Source organism: Scomber japonicus, chromosome 2 (assembly GCF_027409825.1).
Source record: "Scomber japonicus isolate fScoJap1 chromosome 2, fScoJap1.pri, whole genome shotgun sequence".
Classification (NCBI taxonomy): domain Eukaryota; kingdom Metazoa; phylum Chordata; class Actinopteri; order Scombriformes; family Scombridae; genus Scomber; species Scomber japonicus.
The window spans coordinates 35,121,486-35,145,928 of record NC_070579.1 but is presented as its reverse complement, the minus strand read 5'-3'; the positions used below and the strand labels follow the sequence as shown (position 1 = coordinate 35,145,928).

Genomic DNA, 24,443 nt, shown 5'->3' with positions numbered 1-24,443 from the left:
CTATCTCTCTCTCTCTATCACTCTCTCTCTCTCTCTCCCTCCCTCCCTCCCCCTCTTGCTCCCTCTGGTTGGCTGTTTGCAGGCAGCCCGGGCTCTGCAGCTGCAGCGGGCCGACTCCTGCGATGCTCTGTTAGCGACAGCCAGGGCAACAGCAGCAGCAACAACAGCAGCAGGAGGGGAGGAGGACGATGGCACAGGGATGGAGCTCACCCAGCTCCTCGACCGAATCAGAGCGCAGTGCGACCTGAGCAGACTTTCCAGCCCGGGCTCAAATCCAGTCCCAGGCTCAGCCGGGCCCAGCCACTCTGGAGCTGGAGCACCAGCAGCAGCATCAGCAACCCGAACACACGGAGGAGCTCTCAGTGAGGTACGCACCTCTTCCTGCATCTTCACTCATCTTTTATTTTGCCTGTGCCCCTCTCATGTGGTCCTGGCCCACTGCCAGCCAGACACACCCTTAAGACCAACTCCTGGCTGTCCCATAGGCAAAGCAGACTGATGTATATGCTCGGATGAAATTGAATGGTTAGTGGAGTGTTTGCTTTAGGCTTATAGCAGCAGAACACTGCTTCTCTCTGTGTGTCTGTATTTGCTTTCTTGCAGGTTTCTGTGTGTGTTTGCATACATGTCTCTTCACTCTCTTCAGCTAATTGAAGCTATGTTAAATGTTACACACTGTTACAGTAGAGTGTTGCATACAGTCAGTTACTGTATTATACTATAAGATTGATTCCTGCTCTTCATAAATATTTATGAGCCAAATTACAACCTGGGTATCCTCATCGATCTCACAGACTTTTTTTTATCCTTCATCTGGAAACAGCAACATTTTTTATCTATAAGAAGGATAAAGAAATCTTCTGTGATTTTAGCCTAGATGGCCTCTTTTTTTGTTGTTATGGGGAAAAGCGCAGTGTGTTTGTCTTTTATTATCCCATTGTTCCTGTGCCACAGCACAATGACTTTGGTCTGACAGCGACAATATAATGCCCCAGCCAAGAGCTCCAAGCTGCCACTGAGCAGGTTTTATGAAATGCTGTTGTTTACATCAGACCCACTCTGTCTGTCCCACTAAAGTAGCGGTTACACAATCCTGCAGTGAAAAGCCTGCGTGATGTCCATGATTATCATCAGTGATCATTTATTAGCACCTAAAATTTTAAAATCCTGTTTACTAGTTAATGCATCAATATATATAATAATATACCACCACTCTGACAGATTAAGCATAATGAATACTTTTAATACTCTAAGTATATTCTGCTATTAATCTTGAATGCAGATCTTTTACTTGTAACAGAGTATTTTTCCTTTTACTCATGTTAAGGGTTTGAATACTTTTACAACCACAGGATGAAGGATGGAATGATAATTCTGTTGCCATTGACATATCATATAGTAATGAGTACTTCAGGATAATGTTTGATGGATAGTCTTATTGCCTAGTGTTATCTGTAATGAAACACTGATGTAGGATAATGAAAATATATAGAATAAAAGTATATTTGTATCGGAAACAGAAAATGAAAATCACTGGAGTAATACATTCAAAAGAAAATAAAGTAATTTTTTTGTTTTAACTGTCATAATATTGTCATAACTGCTGAGACAACTTCCCTGGTTCACTGCATTTGAAGATGCGTGAGGATGGAGGTAGTGAAACGCCTAACAGCTGTACAGTATGTCAACACATCTTGTACAGCTGTGTGTACAGTACATGCAGGCCTGGGTGTCTCACTCCTTAGTCTGTTTATCCACACTGAAATACACACTACCAACAGCACCACCTGTGGCTGCTTCTATTCTGACTGAGTGCCAGTGGGAAAGATCAGTTACCCACAAGGTGCGTGTCAGTGTGAAGCAGTTTCACCTGTTTCCCATCACGGCAGCTTCATTTATCTTGAATTGATATTAATTCCAAGAATTCACATGCACTAAGCTCTTGCACATTGACACATTCAGTACATGTTTATTTGTGCTAGAAAAACATTACATGAGTTTGTACATCAGTGTTTAATTAGGTGTGTCGCAGTGTCAGGGCCGTTTTATCTATTTTACTGTCTGACCCCCCTCCTCCCCCTCACTTCACCCAGGAGGAAGCAGCGTGGGCGCAGGTGAGCCTCGGTGGCGCCGCACTGAGGGAGGCACGGGCCGAGCTAGCAGAGGCCAGGAAGCAGTGGCACTCCCTGCAGGTGGAGATTGAGACTCTTCATGCCTTGGTAAGAAAACACAATCACTGTCATCACATATTACTACACACTCACACTAATAACACTTCTTAAATGGCAAGTGGCAAATTGCATGTGTTTACTTTGTAAGTGATAAGGTATGTTAAAAGGTTAAGGTGAAAAATTAGACCTGATGATTGCACTAGAGGAAATGATGACAAGACATCCAGAAGGGGACATAGATGTTTATACTAAATGACAATCCATTTATTACCTCTCCTAAAGGTGGGCTGCTAGCATGGTAAATAAATCATAATGTAATTAAATAATGTAACCTGCCTGTACAGAGTGCATAATGTAACTTTATTACATTATTAAGTTATTACATTATTTGCTGATTATTATATGTTGTTTTTGGTGTTTTTTAAAATGAAAATGTAATATATTGACACATGTTGAGAACCATGGTGTTGTACATCTAAAACTATGGTAGTGTCCATTAAACACTCCTGAGTTCAAATCCCAGCTATTTGTTAGTGATGGGAAGCCGGTGAGGGATGATGTTGTTTCTCTATGCACAATTATAATACTATTAGTTTCTACATGGTCCTTTGAATTCTAGTGTGGAGTTTGTTAATAACATAAAGATAACTGCCTAGTCATAATCTCCCGGCATGCAGGAGAAAGGCCTGGAGAGCTCTCTCCAGAACACCCAACGGCTGTACTCCAACCAGCTGCAGGACCTTTCCCAGGTGATTGCTGGGCTGGAGGGTGAGCTGGAGCAGGTGAGGAGCGGTCTTGCCACACAGCGCCAGCGCCACAGTCAGCTGCTCAACACCAAGATGAAGCTGGAGCGAGAGATTGCCACTTATAGACGTCTGCTGGAACGTGAAGAGGGCAGGTGAGGGCAAGAGGAAGAGAGAGGAATGGAAACAAAAGAGGAACAAGGAAGGTTAAGTAGGGATTTCCCAGAGTACTGAGGCTGCTAGATTCTCACAGGTTGTTCCTTTCAAGAATAACGCTTAGTCATGCTACTTTTGAATACACTTTTAACACCTCACTGTGGAAGATGTAATTAAAAATGGAAAATAAGAGAGTATAGATATATAGATATATATATATACACTTTTATGAAGCATGCTGTATTGCCTAAAAAACAGACACGTCACCTGTTCACTGATAATAGTAAGAGAGAAATGTTGCTCAGCTGTGACGTAAAGAAAGCACTTTCTTAATCATTTCATTTATATAGCTGTCAACCATCCAGTTTCATCTGTTCCTTTTAACAAAGCATATTATTAAACCCTATTATCCTGGCATGAATCATGTACAATGTATTAGTATAGAAATTGAAAATCCACAGTAATTGCAGGTTAAGCCCTACTCAGGCTATAGTGTACGCCCAAACAACATAGTGACATGTATTAACAGCAAATGAAAATTGACTAGCACTACCAGTAATTTTGCCTATTCAAATGAACAGAACAAACACATTAAGTGAGGGTGACAAACTTTCTGCCATTGATTCAGAGCCTGAAAATCTAACTCTGACTCAGACATTCTACCGGTTTTGTCTGGCCTCTTCAACTTGTTTCCTGCCTGTTCCAAGCTGTTTTATTAGGGAATATTCCATTACTTGACATATACTTCAATCGCCTCCTTTGGAGTTTTAACACTTTTGCAACATCAACCATATAATTGTTATTTTATAGTTGGAGAAATGTAATTAGGTTTATGACTTTTGAAGTTACAGACAGATTAGATTACCACCTTTGGTTATCCCTATGTGTTTGTGTTGCGGATGCTTTTCATTTAAGTGTATGACTTGGGCTGATGTCACTGATGCAAGAAGAAACAGGACACGGCATCTATAATTTGCATTGTGTGCTCATATTTGAGAAGGGCGGAGACAGAGTGGGTAGAAAGCAGATACTGCCAAAGACTCTTACTGAATCATCTGCACACCACTAACATAAAATCCCAAAGGTTGCGCATTTCTGCAAAAAGGTCAATGCAATATACTCATATATCATCTTTTAACCATAAAAGTTGATGTTCAGGTTGTGGATCAAGAGTTGATGTGTATTTGTGTTTGACAATGACTGTAATTGTATTTGTGTTTGACAAATCTTTTTCGCACCATATGAAAACTCATTTGCAAAATTGTATAGTAAGACAAGACTAGTCAAGTCTAGACAAGTCACTAGCCATGCTAGCAGGTCTCTGAGGTTGTATTCACAGGTAAAGTGGTAGTGGCTTTTAGTTAAATATTAACATCATCATGTTAATATGCTCACAATGACAATGCTAACAGAGATATCAGAGGATCATAAATGTCATTACAATACATCCAATAGTTGCTGAGATACTTCAACCAAATTAGTGGACCAACTGGCCAACAGATGGACAGACAGACAGCCTTATAAGGTTGGAGATTGACAGTGAAGACTGAAGCAGTAAAACACCCTGAAAATGTAATTGGATAAACAAATACCAGACTTTTTCAGTGGTGCCAGACAGATTTTTTTTTTTCAAAGTTGGATGGTGAAGTAGCAACATGTTTGTGAATGGGATGTTAGTTTTCTTCGTCTATTCTTTTCAGCCCTTTCTAGCATCCTACAAACCACAGGTCATGATTGGCATCATATCCTGTAAAAAGCCTTGCTGAGCTGTCTGTGTTGGGGTATCCCTGACATGCCCTAGCCAGCATAATTGGTGTAGGAGGATTATTGTCACAATGGTCTTGCACTTGCTTTTAACATGAATTAAAACATGAGGCACGCCAGGTAAGCCATTGATGTGGTGCAGACATTCTATACCACACCATATCACAATCTTATTGTGATAGATGTGGGTGGTCCAGGATTCAAAGATGTCAGAATGTGACCACATCTTGGTAGACAGCATGGAAGATGGAGATTTTAGTTCATAAACACCCTCTGGTGCACCTTCCCCAATGCAACTTAGGCTTGTATGATCTGGCTGTGTACTTCAAGATCAAGATTTCAGTCCTTTGAGAGAATATAGCTCAAATATTTGACCGACAAAACTTTTGTCAGAGGACTATGGTCAGTGGTGGAGGCAGTAATGGTGGCCACCCCAGTTAGGATGGTGTTGGCAGACAGTCCCCTCCTTGTAGAGGCTCAGCCTCTGACTGGCCAGGAGATAGATTGAAGGTTTTCTAGGGTTTGGACAGAGCCTGGTGGTTGGTTGGAACCTCCTGACATGCATATAGTCCCTTCCGTGGAGAGAGTTAAACAAGAAGATCAATGCCACTCTCATATGTCTGTGAAATAGCCTATGACACTACAACCAGCAGGTTAGTTAGCTTAGTTCAGCTTATCATAAAGATTGACATAAAGACTTTTTGTACTCTACTAATGAGATATAACCTGTTAATTCGTGAGCTTCAGTTGCTGGTAGGCTAAATCATTTTACCATTGGACAGAACCAGCATAGCTGTTTGCGGCCTTTATGCGAAGCTAAGCTCACCCTCACTCTTTGCAAGAAAGTGAGTAATTGTATTTCCAAGAACATCAAACACAAGCATGCACACATGCATACATACAATCCAACTTTGGGTGTCATGCCTGCAGATACATGGGCCGTAATGGGCAGCCAATGGGTTTGCGGCCTTGGAGGTCTTTTGTGGTGAAACCAAAGGAAAACGGGCTGGAGAACGACTTCAGTGACCCTGCTATTACTCCGGATGAGCCCAAGTCAGAGCCCCTACCTGAAATCCCTTCACTCCTCCCAGCAGAGAATGGGCAAAAAAAAAGCTCCATACTCCATAGACAGCAAAGCCTTGTGATACTCACAGGTAAGACACACTGACACACACATCTTTATCACAGTAATATCTTGTCATGATTCATCAATTAATGTCTTTCTCACAGAGCCAGAGCAAGATAAAGACTTGCCCATCTCCACTGTGAAGACTCAGGAGATTCTTCAGGGGAATGTGGTGCGGGAGAGCGCAGAGGGTCATGGCACCATTGAGTAAGTATTGATCTTTTTGCCCCCCATTGACCTGTAGTCAGCACCTCTGGTTCAATCTGACATGTAAGCATTTTCTAGCAGGAAGCGCCACCAGCATCACCTTCAAGTGTAGATTGTATTTTATTACCCAACAAACTATTTTTATGCTTGCTTTCCTGAGGCCTTAACATGTCACAGCTACACCTCAGGCTTTGACTCATTAGTTTATGATAACATAGTCATCCATGTCCTTCGCACGCTGGCGACGTCATGTCTGGTCCTGGAGACAAGATGTATAAACCCTCAAAGGCAAGACCTTTATGTGTTGAACAAGTTACGAGGAATAGAAATGTTTAGTTGGCTGCTCAGGTTCCCATGAGTAATTCATCATAGTGCTGCATGGGAATTTTCCTCCTTTAATAGCTTTTGTTTGATGTGGAGATAGCTGCCTAGCATGGAGTCTTCAGGGTGTGGCATCTGTTATTGTTGGACGAGACATGGGTGGAATACTTTGTTCATACTTCAGGTATTACCAGCCACATGCACACATCCACAAAGCGACGCACACTTGTATAATGTCCACAAAAAGCTTCACACAAACACAGTCTCTATGCCAGCCCATTTACAACCCTACCTCACACTTGTACCTGGCTCTGCTGATGCTTCATCAAAAGACATGTTTATTTTCTCAAACAAGGATAATTATTCCAGTTTGCATTAGGCATAACAGGATCTTGTGTTATGTTTGGAAGGGCCTCTTTCAGACTTTAATGCTATTAATTTAGATGGGTTAGATCATCAGATGAGATATTAAGAGAGTATTGTCTTTTGTCTTTTAGTTGTGATAGGCAGATTGTAATAAATATAATAAATCACTTCATGGAATCTTTACCAATATCAGGGAGCTTTGGTGGCCAGCCTACTAACAAGTGGCATTATCCTATCAAAATGTCCAATTAGGTATTTATTGATGCCCTACGGTTGATGAAGTTGGTTTGATACAATGTACAGTACAAAGGTTTGTTCAAAGATATGGCATCAAGCAGGCAATGTTTTTTGCCAATATGTTGTCATATAAACTTTAGAAGGTGATAACTGTCAGTGCTGTATTTACAGCTTGGAAGATTAAACCATACCTGTCTGAGCATGCAGCACAACTCCTGGTACAGGTTCTTTGTAATTTCACGCATTGACTACTGCAACTCCTTACTGGCGGGCCTCGGATATCCCAGAATGTGGCAGCATTGCTATTCTTTAACCATCCCCAAACACATGTCACCCTGCTGTCCATATCCCTCCACTGGCTCCCAGTTGCTGCCCACATCAAATTTAAAACCCTGACACTCGCTTACAAAACAGCAATTAAAACAGTTCCCAACTACCCCGGAACCCCTCATTCAGGTCAGGGCCCTTAATTGCTGACTAGACTTTTCCTCCGTAGTTCCCCAGTGGTGGAACAAGTAACCAATCTTTTTTCTTTTTTAACTGCTGCTACACACTCTATAGATTTCCTGTAGTGCCTGTTGGCACCTATATTCTATCAGGCTCAAACTTAGGGCTATGGCACTTATCATTTTTTCCTTTCTGAGTAGATCCCTGCTTGTGTTGTATTAACTCTCAGATGTAAGATTGCAATTTTAAGATTGTTACTGGCCCCAAGTGGTCAACATGGGTTAATGTAGATTTAAGGCCAAATCCAACCAACATCCATATCTCATGTGGCAAATATTGTGTTTTGGCCCATTTTTAATCTACTTTAGATCTACTAAAATTTCAACAAACAGTCCTAGTGATTCTTAGTCCCACCTTCATCCTTAAGTGCCTTCTCCGTCACATATTTCTATACCAGGCCACATTTAAGACAATTCAAGCTGTATGCATTGTTGTTGAGCAACTAAATGCTCTCCCTTGCTGCCCCCTAGTGTCACTGTGAATTGAATTTACCAGCCTTATTCGACCAGTTGTATTACAAACAAAAGAAAGAATGAATGAATGAATGAAAGAAAGATTTATTTATGTTTTGCGTCATACCACCGTAAATGCCCAACCTACATGGGATTACATGGTATACAGTAGTATTACAAATGAATGAATAAAACCTTCCGGCAGTTGACATTTACATTCAAAAGAAAGACAAATGAGTGCCGCATTGTCATGGAAAGCAGAACAGGTGGACAAATGCAGGGCTAAAGGAAACTATCCACAACAGAACTAAAACAAACTCAACAAATCTAGACAAAGGATCCAACAAAGACCAAACGGAAAACCAAGACTTAAATACTTAATGAACTAATGAAGGGATGGGGAACAGGTGGACAGACTGGGAGTGATTTGCTAGGTAATACACTGGGAGCAGAGCAGAGCTATCAAGGAGATTCAGGGCAGTTGTGATGGGAAAGTGTGGAGGGAAAAGCAGAATAGAGACGGACACACCCACACCATACACAGACAGACTGGGACTGGGGGATAAAGATATCAACAAAAAGTAACAATTCAGTTCTTCAGTCAGATAGAACCGTGACATGTATACTGCACAGAATAGAAACCTACAACATAAAAAAATGCCATTACAACCTATTTTTTCTTAACGTTAATACATTGTTCAAATTATCTGACAATGCATAATATCCTATGACATTTATCATGTATCATCACCACCTTTCATTGCCACATCTACCCTTCCAGGACGGAGAAGATCGACAAGGTGATAAAACAGTGGGAGGGCTCCTTCTTCCGAGGAAATCCCAAATTACGGAAAAAGTCTGTGTCGCTCCGCTTTGACCTGCACATGGCCGCAGCAGACGAGGGGTGCGCCCAGACTAAACAAGACAGCCTCCCTGACGTGGAGGTGCGTCTTATCATGAAGAGATCACGCAGCATCCCAACCATCACACAGTAATAACTCTGTCGGTGGTTAGCCAGAATCAACATTGGTTTCCCCCTGTTGCAGCTGCCTGTGGTAACACTGGTGATGTGTCATTAACATCTGGGAAATTGCAATCCCATTATGCTTACTATGACTTTCAGTTTACATCATTCATAAGTATTCCACTAAAAACTTTGCATCACAACTGATGACTGAGTTTTCTCAAAATGAAACTTCACTCCAGCAGGATAAGCATCACCCGTCAGGCTTTTGTGCTAATCTAATGGGGCCATTTTTATAGAGTATATAATATAGCAGACCTATACATTCACTACATTACACAGAATAACAGTTTAATGTATAAACATATTTCTCCATCATCATTCTAGATGAAGAAAAAGTGTCTGTCATTCGTTCAGTATGAGGTCACAGGTCAAAAGAGATTATATCGACTACATGACTCAGCTTAACTACAGCATTTAATTCCAATTAACACTTGGTACAGGTGGCTGAGTGCAAAGATAGATGTAGATAAATGAAGGAGAGGAGTCACAGAGTTCTATGACCTGATGGGGACTCGTTGAGGGTGGATTACTTTATAGTTTTTCTGTAAGGGACTGTACGAAAATGATAAGGGGCAGGGGACTCAGAGATTTTATGGGGAGAGTATAACTGAACATTTGTCAGTATCCTACAACAGCTCCCACCTTCACTTTATTCTGCGTCTTAACAGAAGGCAGAACAACAGTCAAATTAAATGTGTTTAAAAATCTAAATGTGCCATATAAAGTGACAGTGACAGTAAATTGTCCCTTCCACTTCTATGTGAACATAATTATTCCATTCACTTTTTAAGGTTTAAATTGGAGTACACCTTTGTGCACTCTCAGTTATCAATGGCAATATCAATCATATCAATCCAATTGTGTTATACTACTTTAAGATATTGTGTGGAGCGTGTTTCAATCTACCTTTAAGTCAATGGAAGGGTCAAATAAAAATGTGAATAACACCTGGGAGGGCTTTTTTGTTTGTTTGTTTTTTAAAAAGTGAAACATAATATGTAGCCCTCCTCCCCACCCTAATCATTTTCATACAGTCCCTAAACACTTGCACTGCAGACACATACAGCACTTAGAAGAACATCAGCACTGGGAGCTATTCAGAATGTGTGTACTCTGAGGGTCTTTCGTCACTGCGGTTTATTCTCTGTAAGGAGACAAAAAAAATTTAAAAATTAAAAATTGCAACTCATACTGATAATGTAAGCTATATTTTATAATGCATTATCTAAAAAAAAAAACCTCTAAAAAAAAACATAACTGCTCACTGTGATCTTACTAGCAGTGAGGCTTTACAGTAACACCCACCATGTGTCTCCAAGAATTTAGATTCCCTGTTAACCAGCAGAGGGCAGTATTTGTAAATAGTTAACACTGCAGTGTATCTTCAATGCTCAACTCGGGTTGTGTAACACATGCTATCTGTTACACCTTAAAAATAAGAGTTTTTATGCTAAGTTTTGAGTTGGCACCAAAGATATTAATATATTAAAAATAAGAAATGGACCATTGTGCATTGCATTTAGGTGCCTCAGAGTATGTTGAGAGTATTTAAAGATATTATCTATGCAGTTCTGTGCTTGATTTTGCTTTGCTTCATGAAGCACACTCTTCATTTTTGGAGCTCTGTAACTTCAGAATGAAGCATAATGCTTTTATCTAACAATTTATCATTTAAAATAAAATGAAAAAACATCCAGACTGTTTTGTTTTCTGTTTACTGCTTCATTAGATTTACTAGAGGACAGGAAGCATGTCACACCTGCGTCTTTTCAATGTATTTATAGGTTTTGGTGAGGTAAAGGAAAAGCTACAAACCTCTTTTGAACACACTTTCACACACACCACTTTTCTCTCCCTTTCTCATTTCACAAACCTTTATGGCCACACACATTCATATGAGTTCAATATGTTTATTTTTTATCATAACAATTTGGGAAAAAATACAAGTGCATGAATATACAGATAAGAAATAGTTTACAGTGAATTATAATAAATACATTTTGAACTATACATCTGGGGTATTTGCATAGTTTTGGCTTTGAAATGACAGGACAACAGTTCAGTCTTTTTTCTTCCAGACTATTAACAGAACCTTTTAAATCTCTCATCACTATTTAATACTATCAAGCATCAGCTAGTGCGCATTTACACAATTACTCAATTTCCATAGGAATCTTTCTACATTGAGAAATAAGACAAAACAGCATAAAATGTCCCACCCCCAACTAAGTTTATAAATTGTTGCTTTCTTATTGCTTGAAAGCTATTTCAGTCCTGTATATCTTCATATATGCCACAGTTATACCTGTCTTTTAAATGACTTATCATGTTGGCTTAAGCAGCTCAAATTCAGATTTTGTATTGTAATCTGGTTAGGCAGATAGAGAAAGAACAGCAGGAGTGGCTTTTACAGTGACTGCCATATCAGACAGGCTACCTGAGAAAAGTACAGTGTAAGAGGGGACAGTGTCAGTAGGGGCTGCAGACCGCATGCAGTTTTATGTTGTCTTTATTTAGTTCTTGTCCGCCTACAGCTTGGCTATGGCTTCCTTAATAACCTCAACAATTTTGTTGCAGGGCTGCAAGGGGTCATATTCTGCAAAGACGTGACACATATTCTCTGCGCCAGCTTCGATGCCTTTTGCCACCAAACCAAACATCCTGTAGAGACAAAACAAGAATGGGTTAGACTTCATTGTTAAAAAAAAAAAGTACAAATTGAAGCATAAAGATATGAATTTCAAGTGAGGCCGAAATCAGTTGAACAATACATAAATGGTTTGGAAACATCATTCTGATAGTGTAAGCCATTAAGAAGAGCTCAAAATTACCTTGCACCAAAACTCGAACCTCGGAGCCACCTGTAAGAGCAAAAAAAGACGAAGTTTAAGATAAAAGAACAACAAGATATTTCATTACCAACAGGTCTTATATTGTGTGCTAGATCAGGAAAAACACATCTGTGTATTTAATAATATTAAAGCAGCAATAATCAACATTTTTTATTAACTATGGTTCAATCACTGTGTGTAATGTGTAATGTGAAAGGGGTCTCTGGTAGTGATGAACTCATATAGTTAAAACAACTGCTGCAGTGCTTTTATGAGTTGAAGTGTGAATTCAAAAGTAACCAAAGAGTACCTATCATACACTCTGTACTAACAAGTTACTGCCATAAATGAGAGGGTAACCGTGGTGACTATCACATGGTACATGTTTTTAATCATTCTCAAAATGAATCATGTTGTTGCACACTTACAGTCGATTCTCCGGATCTTCCCCGCTGTAGCTAAGCAGGTGAGCAGGGTAGTGGCGTCTGAAGAAGAGCCTGTGAAGATATGATCACATATCACAACCACTGCTACAGATTTTATTTATCTAACTAAGTCAAATCTCTGCAGTACATTCTCAGGATGTTTAGTGAACTTACTTCCTGTTGATATCTGTCAAAGTAACGCCCTTCATAGAGACCTTGAGGTTAACTATGGTGGGTGTAAAGGAACCCGAGGCCTTCTCTAGAGTTGAGGACACCGCCTTCTGCACTGCACAAGGTCCTGTGAGCATCTCAGTGGGGACGGCGTTCAAGTAGATGAAGTTGGAGGCTGTGGTGGAACAGATGCGTCAAAACAGATCCGTTAACCCTGTGATTAATGTTTTACCAACATAGACGTACAGAATGTTCATAGATTTATAGATTATCATATAAATCATGACACACAATCTTTCAAGCTTATTTTTGTACTGTTTGCTAATATTTATAGCTGACTGGAATAAACTCCAGCTGTGTTCTGAAAGCAGGCCTACAGTAACAACAGGACCCTATAGTGCAGGTATTTCTAAATGATTCCATACAGTTCCATGCGGCTTCTGTTTTTCATTCCAACCAAGCAGGAGCACACCAGGCTTGACACATTTAATCAACTGCTCTCAATCTTCAGACAGCTAATTGGTGGAATCGTGTGCTCTTGACAGGTTGGAACAAAAAACTGTCCTTTTATGGAATAGTTTGGACATGCCTTCATAAAGAGTAAAAAAGTAAATGGGATGTACTGTATGCCCTTAGATCTGTTTTTTGCCCAAGGAAAATTAGGGTTCATTCCAATTAAGATTCATTATCAGTTCTATGAACTTTGTCTCACCTGTTTTAGTCTTGTCTTCCGGTGCTGGTTTATCAGGTGTCCTCTGTTCTCCTGTGCCCAGCTCTGCGTGGACAAATACACAAGTTTTACATTTATTGCCTTTACTCACTCTCTCTCTCTGTATCTTTTACACATGGACACACACAAACACACATATATATATTGACTCATAGGATAATAAAGAATGCAATAAATGCTTACCTTGGAAGTGGAGCAGTAATTTGCAGGGTAACGCATAAGCAGAAATAGTGTGCTGGTAGACAAGAGCAGAGAGACTGCCTACAAAGATAACAAAAGGAAAGGTTTTGTAAATGAAAACATATAACTAAGGAATTACTAAGAAATTAATCTTATTCTAGATCACAGAAGCCAACACGAACATTTTTATATTTATCGCTGACTTTCTTTTTTATTATGTTAATGAGGAATTTTATGACTGTTAGTTCAGTATAATGCACGTGCCTACTCACACTCATAACCGCTGATAAGAAAGATGAAAACCACATAAGTCATGCTAATATATGTGGTTGTGAAAGAATACACCCTATGAATATATAAAATTCTATGAACTCATAGCTTTATATAAAGAACAAGACCCAACCACACCTGTAAACTCACACAACCAAAATGTCACACAAAGTTGACTCAGTTCTAGTGTTGCAAGGCATCAGCATAACTAGGGTGTGCACTCGTGTTGAGTGGGCGAGCACATTTTTAAGTGACTTTGAAGGAAAATTTATTAATTTTAGATGCACATAAGTGGGTGTTGTGTTTCACTCACCGAAATATGGTTCTTGAGAAGTGCCTTTGATGCGTACACCCTTAGCTGATGATTCAATGAGGAAGTGCCTGACAAGATCAGAACTGCTTTCTCCTGTTTAGATAAAAGGTCAAATGTGAGGAAAAACAAGATGGGCATGCAATCATTTTTGGCTGGTTTTCATTGAATTAATTTCTTCTTTTTTTATATATTTATAGTGTCTTGTACCATATGGTGCCCAGCCTGATTGGGGTTTACAAGAGACTAGACAGCAAAACAATCAAGATGATAACACAATCATCTTTGTGTCATTATCATTGCTATTGTTATTGGTACTTTGCCTCTCCCTCTCCTGTTTTTCTCTCAACCCAACCGGTCAATGCAGATGGCCGCCCACCTAGAGCCCAGTTCTGCTTGAGGTTTCTTCTCTTTAAAGGGGGGTTTTTCCTCGCCACTGTCGCCAAATGTTGAGTCTCTTTAAATTAAATTAAAGAGTGCTGTCTAAAGCTGCTCTATGTGAAAAGTGCCTTGAGATAACTTTTGTTAGGGTTTGGCGCTATAGAAATTAAAAAATGGATTGATTGATTGACAGGATATCCTCCTGTGCAGATCCACAAATCCAACAAGAGAACATTCCTAAAGATTCATTTTATATCCCAGCAGTGTCTTGTATCCTGTGTCCTATCATATGGGCTTAGAAACCAAATATCTCCAAAAAAAATCTGCTTATTAAGAAGTCAACACTTTATATTCTGACCACTAAAACAAATCAGGATTCCTAAACAAAACTTGTATTACACCACAAATTGTGCATAAAATTAGGATGGGAGGCCGGGCACATCTGTTGCATGACATTCCTCTACTTTTCTCCTGATGTTTCCCATCCCAAATGCCAAAATCATTATATTTTATTTTATTTCAAAGAGAGAAATAATATATTGTTGTGACATCTGTAGACAAAGGATTATTGTGTCCTTCAATGATCCTCGGATGAGTGATAATTCAGCCGAGCCATTTTTTTTTATAAGAGACATCATACTCTCAGGTCTGCACACAAATTTGGAAATGGCGACACAGTGCTCACATGTCTTTCATATAGTGCATTCCTAACAGAGCTGAGAACGGACAAATCTGCAAATGAAGTAAGCCTCAAGATTGTTCCGTGAGTGCGGCCCATTTTTTCATCTTTGATTGCTTACAGTGCCATAAACAGCTGGTTTTCTTCTGTGTTTACACAGCTTATACTGTGGGTGGAAAAAATAACAGTGCTGTCTCCTGCCTCACCGCAGATATCCCATTCGCATCAGCACAGTTGGATAAGTGATTCCCTGTGCCTTTTGACGTCTTGGATGTAGACAAATAACGAGAGAAATACTGTGCTACAATGTGTTTCCTGTGTATCAGTCAATCAATCAATCAAGCAATCAATCAATCAATCAATCACAACAACGTGAGTGCTGCATGTGACTCAGTTAGAAGGTCAGGTGGCTGCAGTGGATTGTAGAAGTTTACCTGGGTAGGCAGTTGGAGAGGAAATGGCAGGCGCTTGCTCCACTTTCATGGCCAGACCAAAACTGCCTTTGTAGGAGGTGCTGTCTCTCACCACAAATGTTCCTGGTTCTTTGTCCTTCACCAGAGCATCAGCTAAAATGAATTCAACACCACAGAAAATGCTTAGAGACAGTTATAAATGTGTGTTCTATGTCCCTACCTACCTGGAGAAAAGAACATATTATTGATTCCTTCAGGATCAATAAAGTCTCTATCTATCTATCTATCTATCTATCTATCTATCTATCTATCTATCTATCTATCTATCTATCTATCTATCTATCTATCTATCTATCTATCTATCTATCTATCTATGACTTCAGAGCTTGCATTAAACTCTTGTATTAAGTTATCCTTAAAGTGGCATTTTGAGATTCATACCTTCTGCTCTGCTGATATGTGGACGGAACCAATATTTTGAAGTGTCCATGACGAATTTCATTGAGGTCTGGCTGGCATGAAAACGTCCTTGGAAACCTAAACAACCAACGAAATGTGACATGAGGGTTGAATATTTGAACAATATGGCAGATGCCAGCAAAATAGACAACAGTAACAACTGAGACTCACTGTGGGGTGAACATGGCTTTGAGTTGGTCTGTGTGGTGTGTGTATCTAGTGCAGGAGGGCTGATCTGAAAGTCCAACTGTGGTGCACCATTGACTAGCAGTACAGGGATATCGGTCAAAGAGCCACAGAGTGAAGCAGGGCTGCTGTGAGCTCCTTTGCTGTGAAGATCCGGTAAATGTCCTCGCTTTGTCAGAGGGGGTTTGTCTGGACTGTGCTGGGCATCAGAGAGCCTCGATCTGGACACGTCACTGAAGGAACCAGATGTGAGAGCGTGGATGGACTCTGGAGAATCAGCATCTTCACTGGTCAAGGACAGGTTGCTGTGCAGAGGAGGAGAGGAAATACACATGCACCGATCAATACCTTATATTCTTTCAGTAAACATTAACTTCACAGACGAGGAGAAACGTTTCTTCCTTCCTTTAATTTGTAACGTTGGAATGACCTTAGACGGATGGAAAAGTTGGTGTACCACATTGTTTTCTGCAAGTGTGATTAAATTATCCAGTTTAGAACACAAAATGGTGCCTTTAAACTTTTGTTCCAAACCTCAAAACTCAAACCTAAATATTTGACTCCACTAAATCACCAACTGAATCGGCCCTGGTCAACCCGTTTGTAGGTTTTTGCAGCGTATTTACAAATTGCTTCATGCATAAGATGTCACAGTATATTTTAGTTTCATGGCCCTGTGTAATTGATGGTGAGCTCTACCTGCCGAGGATGTAGCTGGTATCTGAGCATGTGGATGTGGAGAGGAGCGAGACGGCACTGTTTCTGTTTGAGTGTGACAGTCGCAGGGATCCCTGGGAGCACTGTGTGTCATTCCTCGGTGAGGGATTTCGTCGGGGTGCGCTTCCAAAAGGCAGCGGGGGAAGGGAGGTTGACGGGGAGCTGGAGAAGATCACCGAGCCATGGGGACTACAGCTGATACCGCTGGGGATGGGGATACTGGGTGAGAAAGATGGGACCACCTTGGCCGGGGAGCAAGGAGCACATCCTCTAGGGATCAGCACACAGTCGGGGACATCTTCATCTGAATAATCTGAGGATGGAGAGGAAAGTGTTAGCAGCAATGCAAAAAGGACAATGCAGGAAATGTCCCACATATTTGGAAAAACCCAAACTTTTTGCTTTATGATTTCTTTGGCATCACTCTTGCCAAATGGGCTTGGCCTCAGTATGTAAACACACAGCTGCTAGAACTCATCTGATAAAGACACTCATATTTCTCAAGTAGGTACTTGTTCGCACAGCTCAGATCATTCCTTCCTAAATTAAATGCTTTGAATTGTGTGTTGCTGCTGTTGCAAAGAAACCACATCACTTTGAGGAGTCCCAACTTGTTCCTGTTCTGTCTGCCTCACTGTGTTAGCGGACGCCACCGAGTGAGTTTATGCCCTCGGGAAAAACTCTGCAGTCTGTGGTCAGTGCGCGAGCCAGACGGGTGGTGTCTGCAACCAGTTACATAATGATGACCAATACTGATACAGAAATAGAGAAGTCAGTGTGTAATTCTAAGGAGGTACTGCAATGATGTGTTTTTATAAGGGGGAATATTGTATTTTTCCAACAATGGAAAAGGAATACCCCTTAAAACAAAGATGTCTTTCAGTGCTCCAACCTCTCTGACATAATTACCTTTTTACTGTTTGACTTCTCCCCTCTATTGCTTGGTGTGCCTCAAAGTTGTTTGCTTCCACAGCACGTGATGTTCAGTTTCACAAACATACAACAATACAACTCTCAGAAAAGAGTGTGGTGCAGGAAATCCATTTATACTTCTTGACTTTTGTTAACAATTTTTTTCTTCAGAGCAGCACTCTGTGAAGATACCACTGTGCCACCGTTATGCTTAAATAATGAGCTTCTGTGTGTCTGTAGCCTGAGATGTGCAGGGTGTGGTATGCAATCAAAGCAGTGATATTCTTTAGTTTGTATCAGTGTATGTTAAGTTTAACTTGACAGAAAAGGAGAAATGTTACTTCTATCCTTTCATTTGTCATTTGTAGAATGGCCTTTGATGGATGGAAAATTTGGTGTTTTCCGTGAATGTGGCTGAATTATGTAATATAATGTGTGCTATGTGCTTTAGAGGAGAATCATTTCGAAATCAAGCAACAGCGAAAAAAGAGAAATGAGAAATCAGACAACTTAGTTTATTATGTCAGAGGAGTACACGTCTCTCAAGAAAGAATGAACTGTAGGAAATCTATTTATATGCGTTGTCAACTGTTGATCAGAGCAGTACTCTGCTGTGCAATACTGGTGAGCTTCTCTGTGTCTGAATGCCTGAGGTGTGTAGGGTGCGGCAGGTAGACTGGGCAGTAATCCCAGAACAGCTCAAGTGGTGCAATTATACCGTGATAAAAAAAAATTAATTAAACTATATTACACAAAGGGTGGGTAAATTTCCAACGCCCAAGGCTATGTATTACAAGAGTGACTGCGGTTTTACCGAGCTCTGTGTCACACCTCTGTGGTTTGGAAGCTGTCCTTTGTCCTCTGTAAACCTTGTTGTTGTTTTTCAGTCAGACATTGTTATGAAACTTTGAATTCTCTTCAACCTTTCTGCAGTGTTCTTTTCTGCTGCACTGTACCTGTAGGAGGGCTGATGCATGGGGGACTTTTGTTGACCGGGATGGGTTCAAATGTCGGATCCAGTTCCAGGATGAGGTGGTTGAGATTGTCCAGGCAAATGTCGAGATCATTGTCGTCATGGCTACTGCTGGATTCTGTTCGGACTGGATGCTGATTGACCGTCCCCTGTGCCTGGTCCATGCGGATAGTTTGACCCACTCTCAGAACGTGATTGGGCATCATGAGGGGCATGCCTTTAGCTGCAGGCATCATGTTAGTAGAGCTCAGTCTTCTGTGACAACCAAAGACATGGACATAATGGAGAGAGAGATCAGTTACACTGTCTTCACTGGAATAAAAGCCTTGCTTTTGTCTTCTTTGCACAACAGACCCATCAAAATCTTTTTTTCCTCCCAGATTCTCAAATTCATAGAAAATAAAAGGTATTGTGGCCTCTAATGCACTGTAGCTATACACATATCTCAAGTTTGTCTTTGTTGTTGTTAGTAATTCATACAACAACTTGGAAATTATTGAAGTAGCTATGTAGCCATTTAACAGAAATAATCCTCTATACTGTAGAATTTATATAGACATGTTTTCATTGGAATTATACAATGTTGATATGAGTTCACACAACTTAGCTTAACTTCAGTGCAAGCTTACTAGTGCCCAGTGGACTGAGGTGATGGCTATCTTAAAAGTTGTTGTCATGGTTACTAAACAACCTCTACAATGTGTAAAAGTCAGTATTTGTGGTACATGTGGTTATGTATCCATGCTTAAATCCACTCAGTAATGACACAGGCTGAGTAATTGGCTCATTTCCACGCTCACTGGGTGTGTGATATGTGGGAGGATCATTCACTCTGTGTCTCCCTCTCCATTTCAGACAAGACAAGGCGTGCCGCTCAGTGAGTCACCTAGGCGACTGGTGGTTACCATGACTACACTAGTGTTGTTCCTACAACAGCCAAAACTTTTAGGGTGGCCATAGTACTTTGGAAAGTATTCCACAGTCCAAAATTTGCTGAATCTTTGGAAAATGCATTTAGAGCAGTTGCTGCTTTTGAGAAGCACTAAATGTCTATTACATGGTCTGTCATGAAATATAAGTATATGAGTAAAGCCACCTTTAGTTTACCTAGTAAGTTCACCTTTTATCATCTTTGGAAATACGTACATGCATATCAAGCATCAGATTGAGCTTTAACACAGCTTCTTAAGTTATTGTTAAAATCTGCAACAATAATAACTATTTGTCAAAGTTTTGTGTATTTAAGAAAACTGTTTAATGAAGCAGGCTGCAGTATTAATGAATATTGATCCATCAAGTGAAACACTATTGACACACTTGATATATTAGTTATAAAATGCTGACACAGTATTATAAACTGCTGACACAGTACACCATCAGGTCATGCACACTTTTACTGCATCTCGTGTCTTGTCATATCTTATAAAGTATCTCAACATATCATATATTATAACTAAAGTTTTAAAAAGAAGGTTGACTTACCTTGTTTTCTTATGTTCAGGATTTTGTAGTTGTAATGATGCTTTACTCTCTGACTGCTCCCTGTTTTACTCTGACATTACATGTGTTGCATGCTTTTATTAATACAATCCCAACCCTCTTTCCTGTGAGCCTATCAGCAGCAAGAATTACTAATCCCTTCGACTCCAGCTGATGATGTCATATTGCCGGTGTGAGGTTCATGACTGGAAAAGTTTTCTTTCTCATCCCTGATTGTGAAAAGTAAACAGTGACAGTTACAGTGAGCAATGTGACTTCTCAAGAAAAAGAGAGGAAGAAAGTGATAGTGATGAAATATTAACCAGGTGAGTAACTGTACAGTGGTTGCAGTACTACTGGGTATTGAGTACCTCACTGATCTTGTGTTGTATTGTCATCTCTCCTCCTTTACACACTCAAAGTTTTATTTTCCACATAATAAAATGTATCTTATTCATAACTGTGGCCACTGCAAATATATTCTTGGTGTGTTTCTGTCAGCAGTGAACCTCTGAGGTAGCTCTCCTCAGTATCTCTAATAACTGATGTCCTGATACATTTGCTGACAAGGTGTCTCATTGTTTTATTTGATAAACATATTTAGTCTGTGATTCTTACTTTCTGTTAAGATGCATTTGAATCTATCTAGCTTTTCTTCACTTCAATCGTCAAATTCACATATTTGTCTTCTCTTGTCTAGCATAAAGCACCTAAGTCTCAGTCTTAGTACATAGTTTGTCTTTCTAGCAACAACTGTGAAGAGTGTCAAGAAAAGCTTACCACAACTACACCAACATCCCACCTCAATGCTGCAGAGACCATGTAGTTGCAAACCTCTGCTTGTATATCAAGAAGCTGTCATTTGGATATAACCTGCAAGATAACTCACTTCTACTTCACAGCACCTATATCATTCATCTGGACTTCTTCTCATTGCCATTCCATTCTTATTGCATATTGCATAAATTATAAGTCTTCCACAGTCTGGCTCCAACTGATTCTTTGTTAGTCCATTAAGCCCTCAAGTCCTTTGAGTAATGTCTGTCTGTTATGCTGCCATGACTCTCAGGTTGTACAACAATCCCCCCCCAATTAAGATAATATTAGAAAACCTTGTTGTGTTTCTTATTAACACATATTAAGACCTATTTCTGTTTGAGAATGTTCTGATATTTTATTATAATAATTATTAATTAGATCTGTGTACTTATATCAGGAATGAAAGTGAACTGTATACTTGCTGGTGGCCAAATCTCAAATGACACATTATACTTTTAACTGCTACTTTTTTAAAATAAATTCATGTGTTTCCATGTTTTTTAATACACATTAATACTGTTCATACAGTATTTCACAGTTGTTTAGTTTGTGAAATCAATACATACAAAGTCTAGTTCCAGTGAATCCAAGCATATTTAATATGTCATAATGTTTGCAAATAGTATAAAATACAATACATACATATAAGGGATTCGTATACAATTGCTGTTTATTGTACATGAGATTGTGTAACACAACACATTTCTTGAATTACTAAAAATATCGATATATTACCCAGAAGCAAAAAAATCGGCAACGCCTTTCTTAATCTTAAGAGCTGACACTGACAATGAGATAAAAACAATAAAAACACAGTAAAATCATATATAACTATCATTCCGTGTATAACAACTTCTGATATGTACATGTGAAATATATTTCGATTTGAATCTTTCTTTAAACCTCATTTTCAACAGTCCATTGTGTGGTCAGTTGGTGTGAACAGGTATTCTGTCCGTACTGGGATAGTTTTAGGGAGAGAATGTGGTGGTGGTGTCAGTATCAGTGGCCGCTGAGCTCCTCCTCCTGCCACAGGTATACCTGTAGAACCTCTCCTGGCTCATGCAACCCAGCTCCTTCAGGAGCTTCAGAAGGTCGTGTCGAAACTTCACTCCGATAAAGGCATAGACAAAGGGGTTCAGGCAGCACCTCAGGAAGGCCACACACTGGGTGACGTCGGTGGCATAGAGGAGGTTGTTGTCATACTCACATTTTATGATTCCTCCATTTGCAGCGACAATTGTGTTCCAAAATAGAACCACATTATAGGGGACCTGGCAGACCACAAAAACGGCTACCACAGCCAGAATCACCTTGATGGCCTTATTCCGTTCAAAGCTTTGAGCCTGGCAAAGGGTCTGGACAATGCTGCTGTAACAGAAGCACATGACCAGGAGTGGCAGGGCAAAACCCAAAATAATCTGGCTTGTCTGCAGGCTGACACGGAGCGGGTCAATACTGCTAGAGTAAGGGGTGCAGGTGTTGTTATTGATGGTGGTGTACTTCATTTCTGGTGTGGAGAAAATCAGTGCCATCACCCAGATGACAGCTGATGACACTTTGCTGAGAAACACCGCTCGGGAGCGGTGGCGGTAAGCAGAGACAGCCTTGGCTATGGCAAAGTACCGGTCCACACTGATTAAAGAGAGGAGGAACATGCTGCTGTAGAAGCTGACCTTGTAGATAGTGTGCATGGCCTTGCACACGGCCAAACCCAGCGCCCATTCAGCCATGGAGTTGGCTGCCCAAAAGGGGAGCGACAGAGAAAAGAGCAGGTCTGCAAATGACAGGTTGAGCAGGTACACGTCCGTCATGGTCTTGAGACGATTGAAATAGAAGAAGGTGAGGATGACCAGCAGGTTCCCCGTCAGCCCCAGGAAGCAGGTGAAGGAGAAGAAGATAGACATGAACCAAAGGCGGAACTGGCGATTGGATTCTTTGACACATAGTTCAACGGTATCACCATAATCCCATGTGAAGGAGCTGTAATCTGTGTAGTTCGTGGCATTCTCTTCTTGCTCAGAAGACTGTAATCAAGACAGATTCAAAGATTGAATGAACTCTTGTAAATACTGTGTGTGTAAATCAGGAAGTGAAGCTACTCCCTTGCAAATTCTTTGGTAGCCTTTACCAACCCCCTACTTAGAGGAAATGATGTTCGTGTGGGGAAGGCTGTGGTTACGTTAGGGGTACTGTTTTCACCTCTGTGTGGATACTACAAACATGAAAAAAAACAACATATTTTTCACGTTTACATTTGTAAGGGGTGTCATACTTGTGTGGCTTTCTTACCTTGAAAGTCATAAACCATATCAGGACAGTTGGCAGAAAGTTATGAAAACCTGAAAAAGAAGATGAAATTATTTGGATTTGAAAACCAAGCATGGTAATAATAGGAAGACTATAGAACATCCTTAACAAGCATGTTGCTGTACAGAGATGAGTTATATTTCAAAAGTACTGGATCCTACATTTCCCATAATGTAACCAATAGTATATTTTCATTAGACCCTGCCTAGCCAGTAAATGAACAGATCTTTGAAACTTCATATCACCCGTGGTAACCAAGACTTCATTTTATAAATGTGTTGTCTCTAAGTCCAAGCCCAAATAATACAACACTATTACTAGTAATTATTAGGTAAACTGACTTTTATGTGGGCAATTGGTGGAAATCTACTTTAAATTCTAGCTTACAGTCATGTTGCAAATGTGTTTTTCACAGTACATGTGGTATTGTCTAGCCCTATTGTTGGGATGTCGACATTTCCTGTGAACCAGTAGTGATGTGGTTTTATATTATAGTAGCTCATAGAAAAAGGACTTTGTACTGTACTAGTCATTAATCATATCTATATCTAATCACTGAAACTGTTACGTTAAATGTGATTTATTATACATTAATAAGATCAAATAACTTGATATTGTTATAATTATTAATTAACTGTTATGATGTTCTTGCAGGAGGAATTTTAAAAGCTGCTTCGGTATTCGGTAAATGAAATTATTACTGAATTGTTCTTTTCAGTGATAAAATGATCAGAAGTTACTATTTAGCAATGACAGTGGTTGGCAGATTAATCATAACCATTGGCTATTATCATAAAATAATGTTGGATAACACAGTGAATAATTGTGGGCACGTAGTTCAAACTGACTCATCCTCACACATTACCACGTTGCGTGCAGTCACTGGTGTTGTACAATCAGCACGCTCTTTAAAACAGCCGCACTCACAGAGGCTGACAACTATTATGGTATTAATATAACCACACTCTCTCAAGATAAAAAAAATGTCACTGATAAATGTGATAAATTTGATACTAAATTTGATTCAGCCTGAAATTACTTTCTCAGAATAGCTTTTTATACTATCATGATTCACTTTTCATTATTATTTGAAATCAAACATTTCAAATAACCATAACTTT

The 24,443-nt window shown here is 39.9% G+C and overlaps 3 protein-coding genes across 3 annotated transcripts; 1 reads left to right on the top strand and 2 right to left on the bottom strand.

The window, feature by feature from the left end:
* Nucleotides 1–29: 29 nt before the first annotated feature.
* Nucleotides 30–10,747, top strand: LOC128368696 (keratin-like protein KRT222). Its single transcript, XM_053329559.1, has 6 exons — nt 30–367; nt 2,094–2,219; nt 2,849–3,069; nt 5,765–5,988; nt 6,065–6,167; nt 8,832–10,747. Exons 1-6 carry the CDS (start codon nt 200–202, stop codon nt 9,043–9,045), a joined length of 1,056 nt encoding a protein of 351 aa, XP_053185534.1. The 5' UTR covers nt 30–199; the 3' UTR covers nt 9,046–10,747.
* Nucleotides 10,748–11,605: 858 nt separating this feature from the next.
* On the bottom strand, nt 11,606–18,947 carry LOC128368613 (tensin-4-like). The gene is made up of 13 exons (XM_053329469.1): nt 18,693–18,947; nt 17,292–17,307; nt 16,812–17,133; nt 16,098–16,417; nt 15,909–16,004; nt 15,489–15,620; nt 13,998–14,090; nt 13,418–13,495; nt 13,217–13,279; nt 12,508–12,679; nt 12,337–12,405; nt 11,909–11,938; nt 11,606–11,738 (listed from the first exon to the last, which is right to left on the bottom strand). The coding sequence occupies exons 1-13, from the start codon at nt 18,945–18,947 to the stop codon at nt 11,606–11,608; spliced, it is 1,779 nt and encodes a 592-aa protein (XP_053185444.1).
* A 2,682-nt stretch (nt 18,948–21,629) lies between these two features.
* ccr7 (chemokine (C-C motif) receptor 7) lies at nt 21,630–23,316 on the bottom strand. Its single transcript, XM_053327474.1, has 2 exons — nt 23,305–23,316; nt 21,630–23,039 (listed from the first exon to the last, which is right to left on the bottom strand). The coding sequence occupies exons 1-2, from the start codon at nt 23,314–23,316 to the stop codon at nt 21,984–21,986; spliced, it is 1,068 nt and encodes a 355-aa protein (XP_053183449.1). The 3' UTR covers nt 21,630–21,983.
* Between the last annotated feature and the right edge of the window lie 1,127 nt (nt 23,317–24,443).

Coding starts and splice junctions, on each gene's coding strand:
- LOC128368613 (XM_053329469.1), bottom strand. CDS start 18,947: ATGCCTGCAGCTAAAGGCATGCCCCTCATGATGCCCAATCACGTTCTG. Junction 13,496..13,997: donor TTCTCAAGAACCATATTTCG/GTGAGTGAAACA, acceptor TTATCTTTGTAG/GCAGTCTCTCTGCTCTTGTC. Junction 12,680..13,216: donor GGAAGACAAGACTAAAACAG/GTGAGACAAAGT, acceptor GTTCCACCACAG/CCTCCAACTTCATCTACTTG.
- LOC128368696 (XM_053329559.1), top strand. CDS start 200: ATGGAGCTCACCCAGCTCCTCGACCGAATCAGAGCGCAGTGCGACCTG. Junction 368..2,093: donor ACGGAGGAGCTCTCAGTGAG/GTACGCACCTCT, acceptor CACTTCACCCAG/GAGGAAGCAGCGTGGGCGCA. Junction 2,220..2,848: donor TTGAGACTCTTCATGCCTTG/GTAAGAAAACAC, acceptor CCCGGCATGCAG/GAGAAAGGCCTGGAGAGCTC.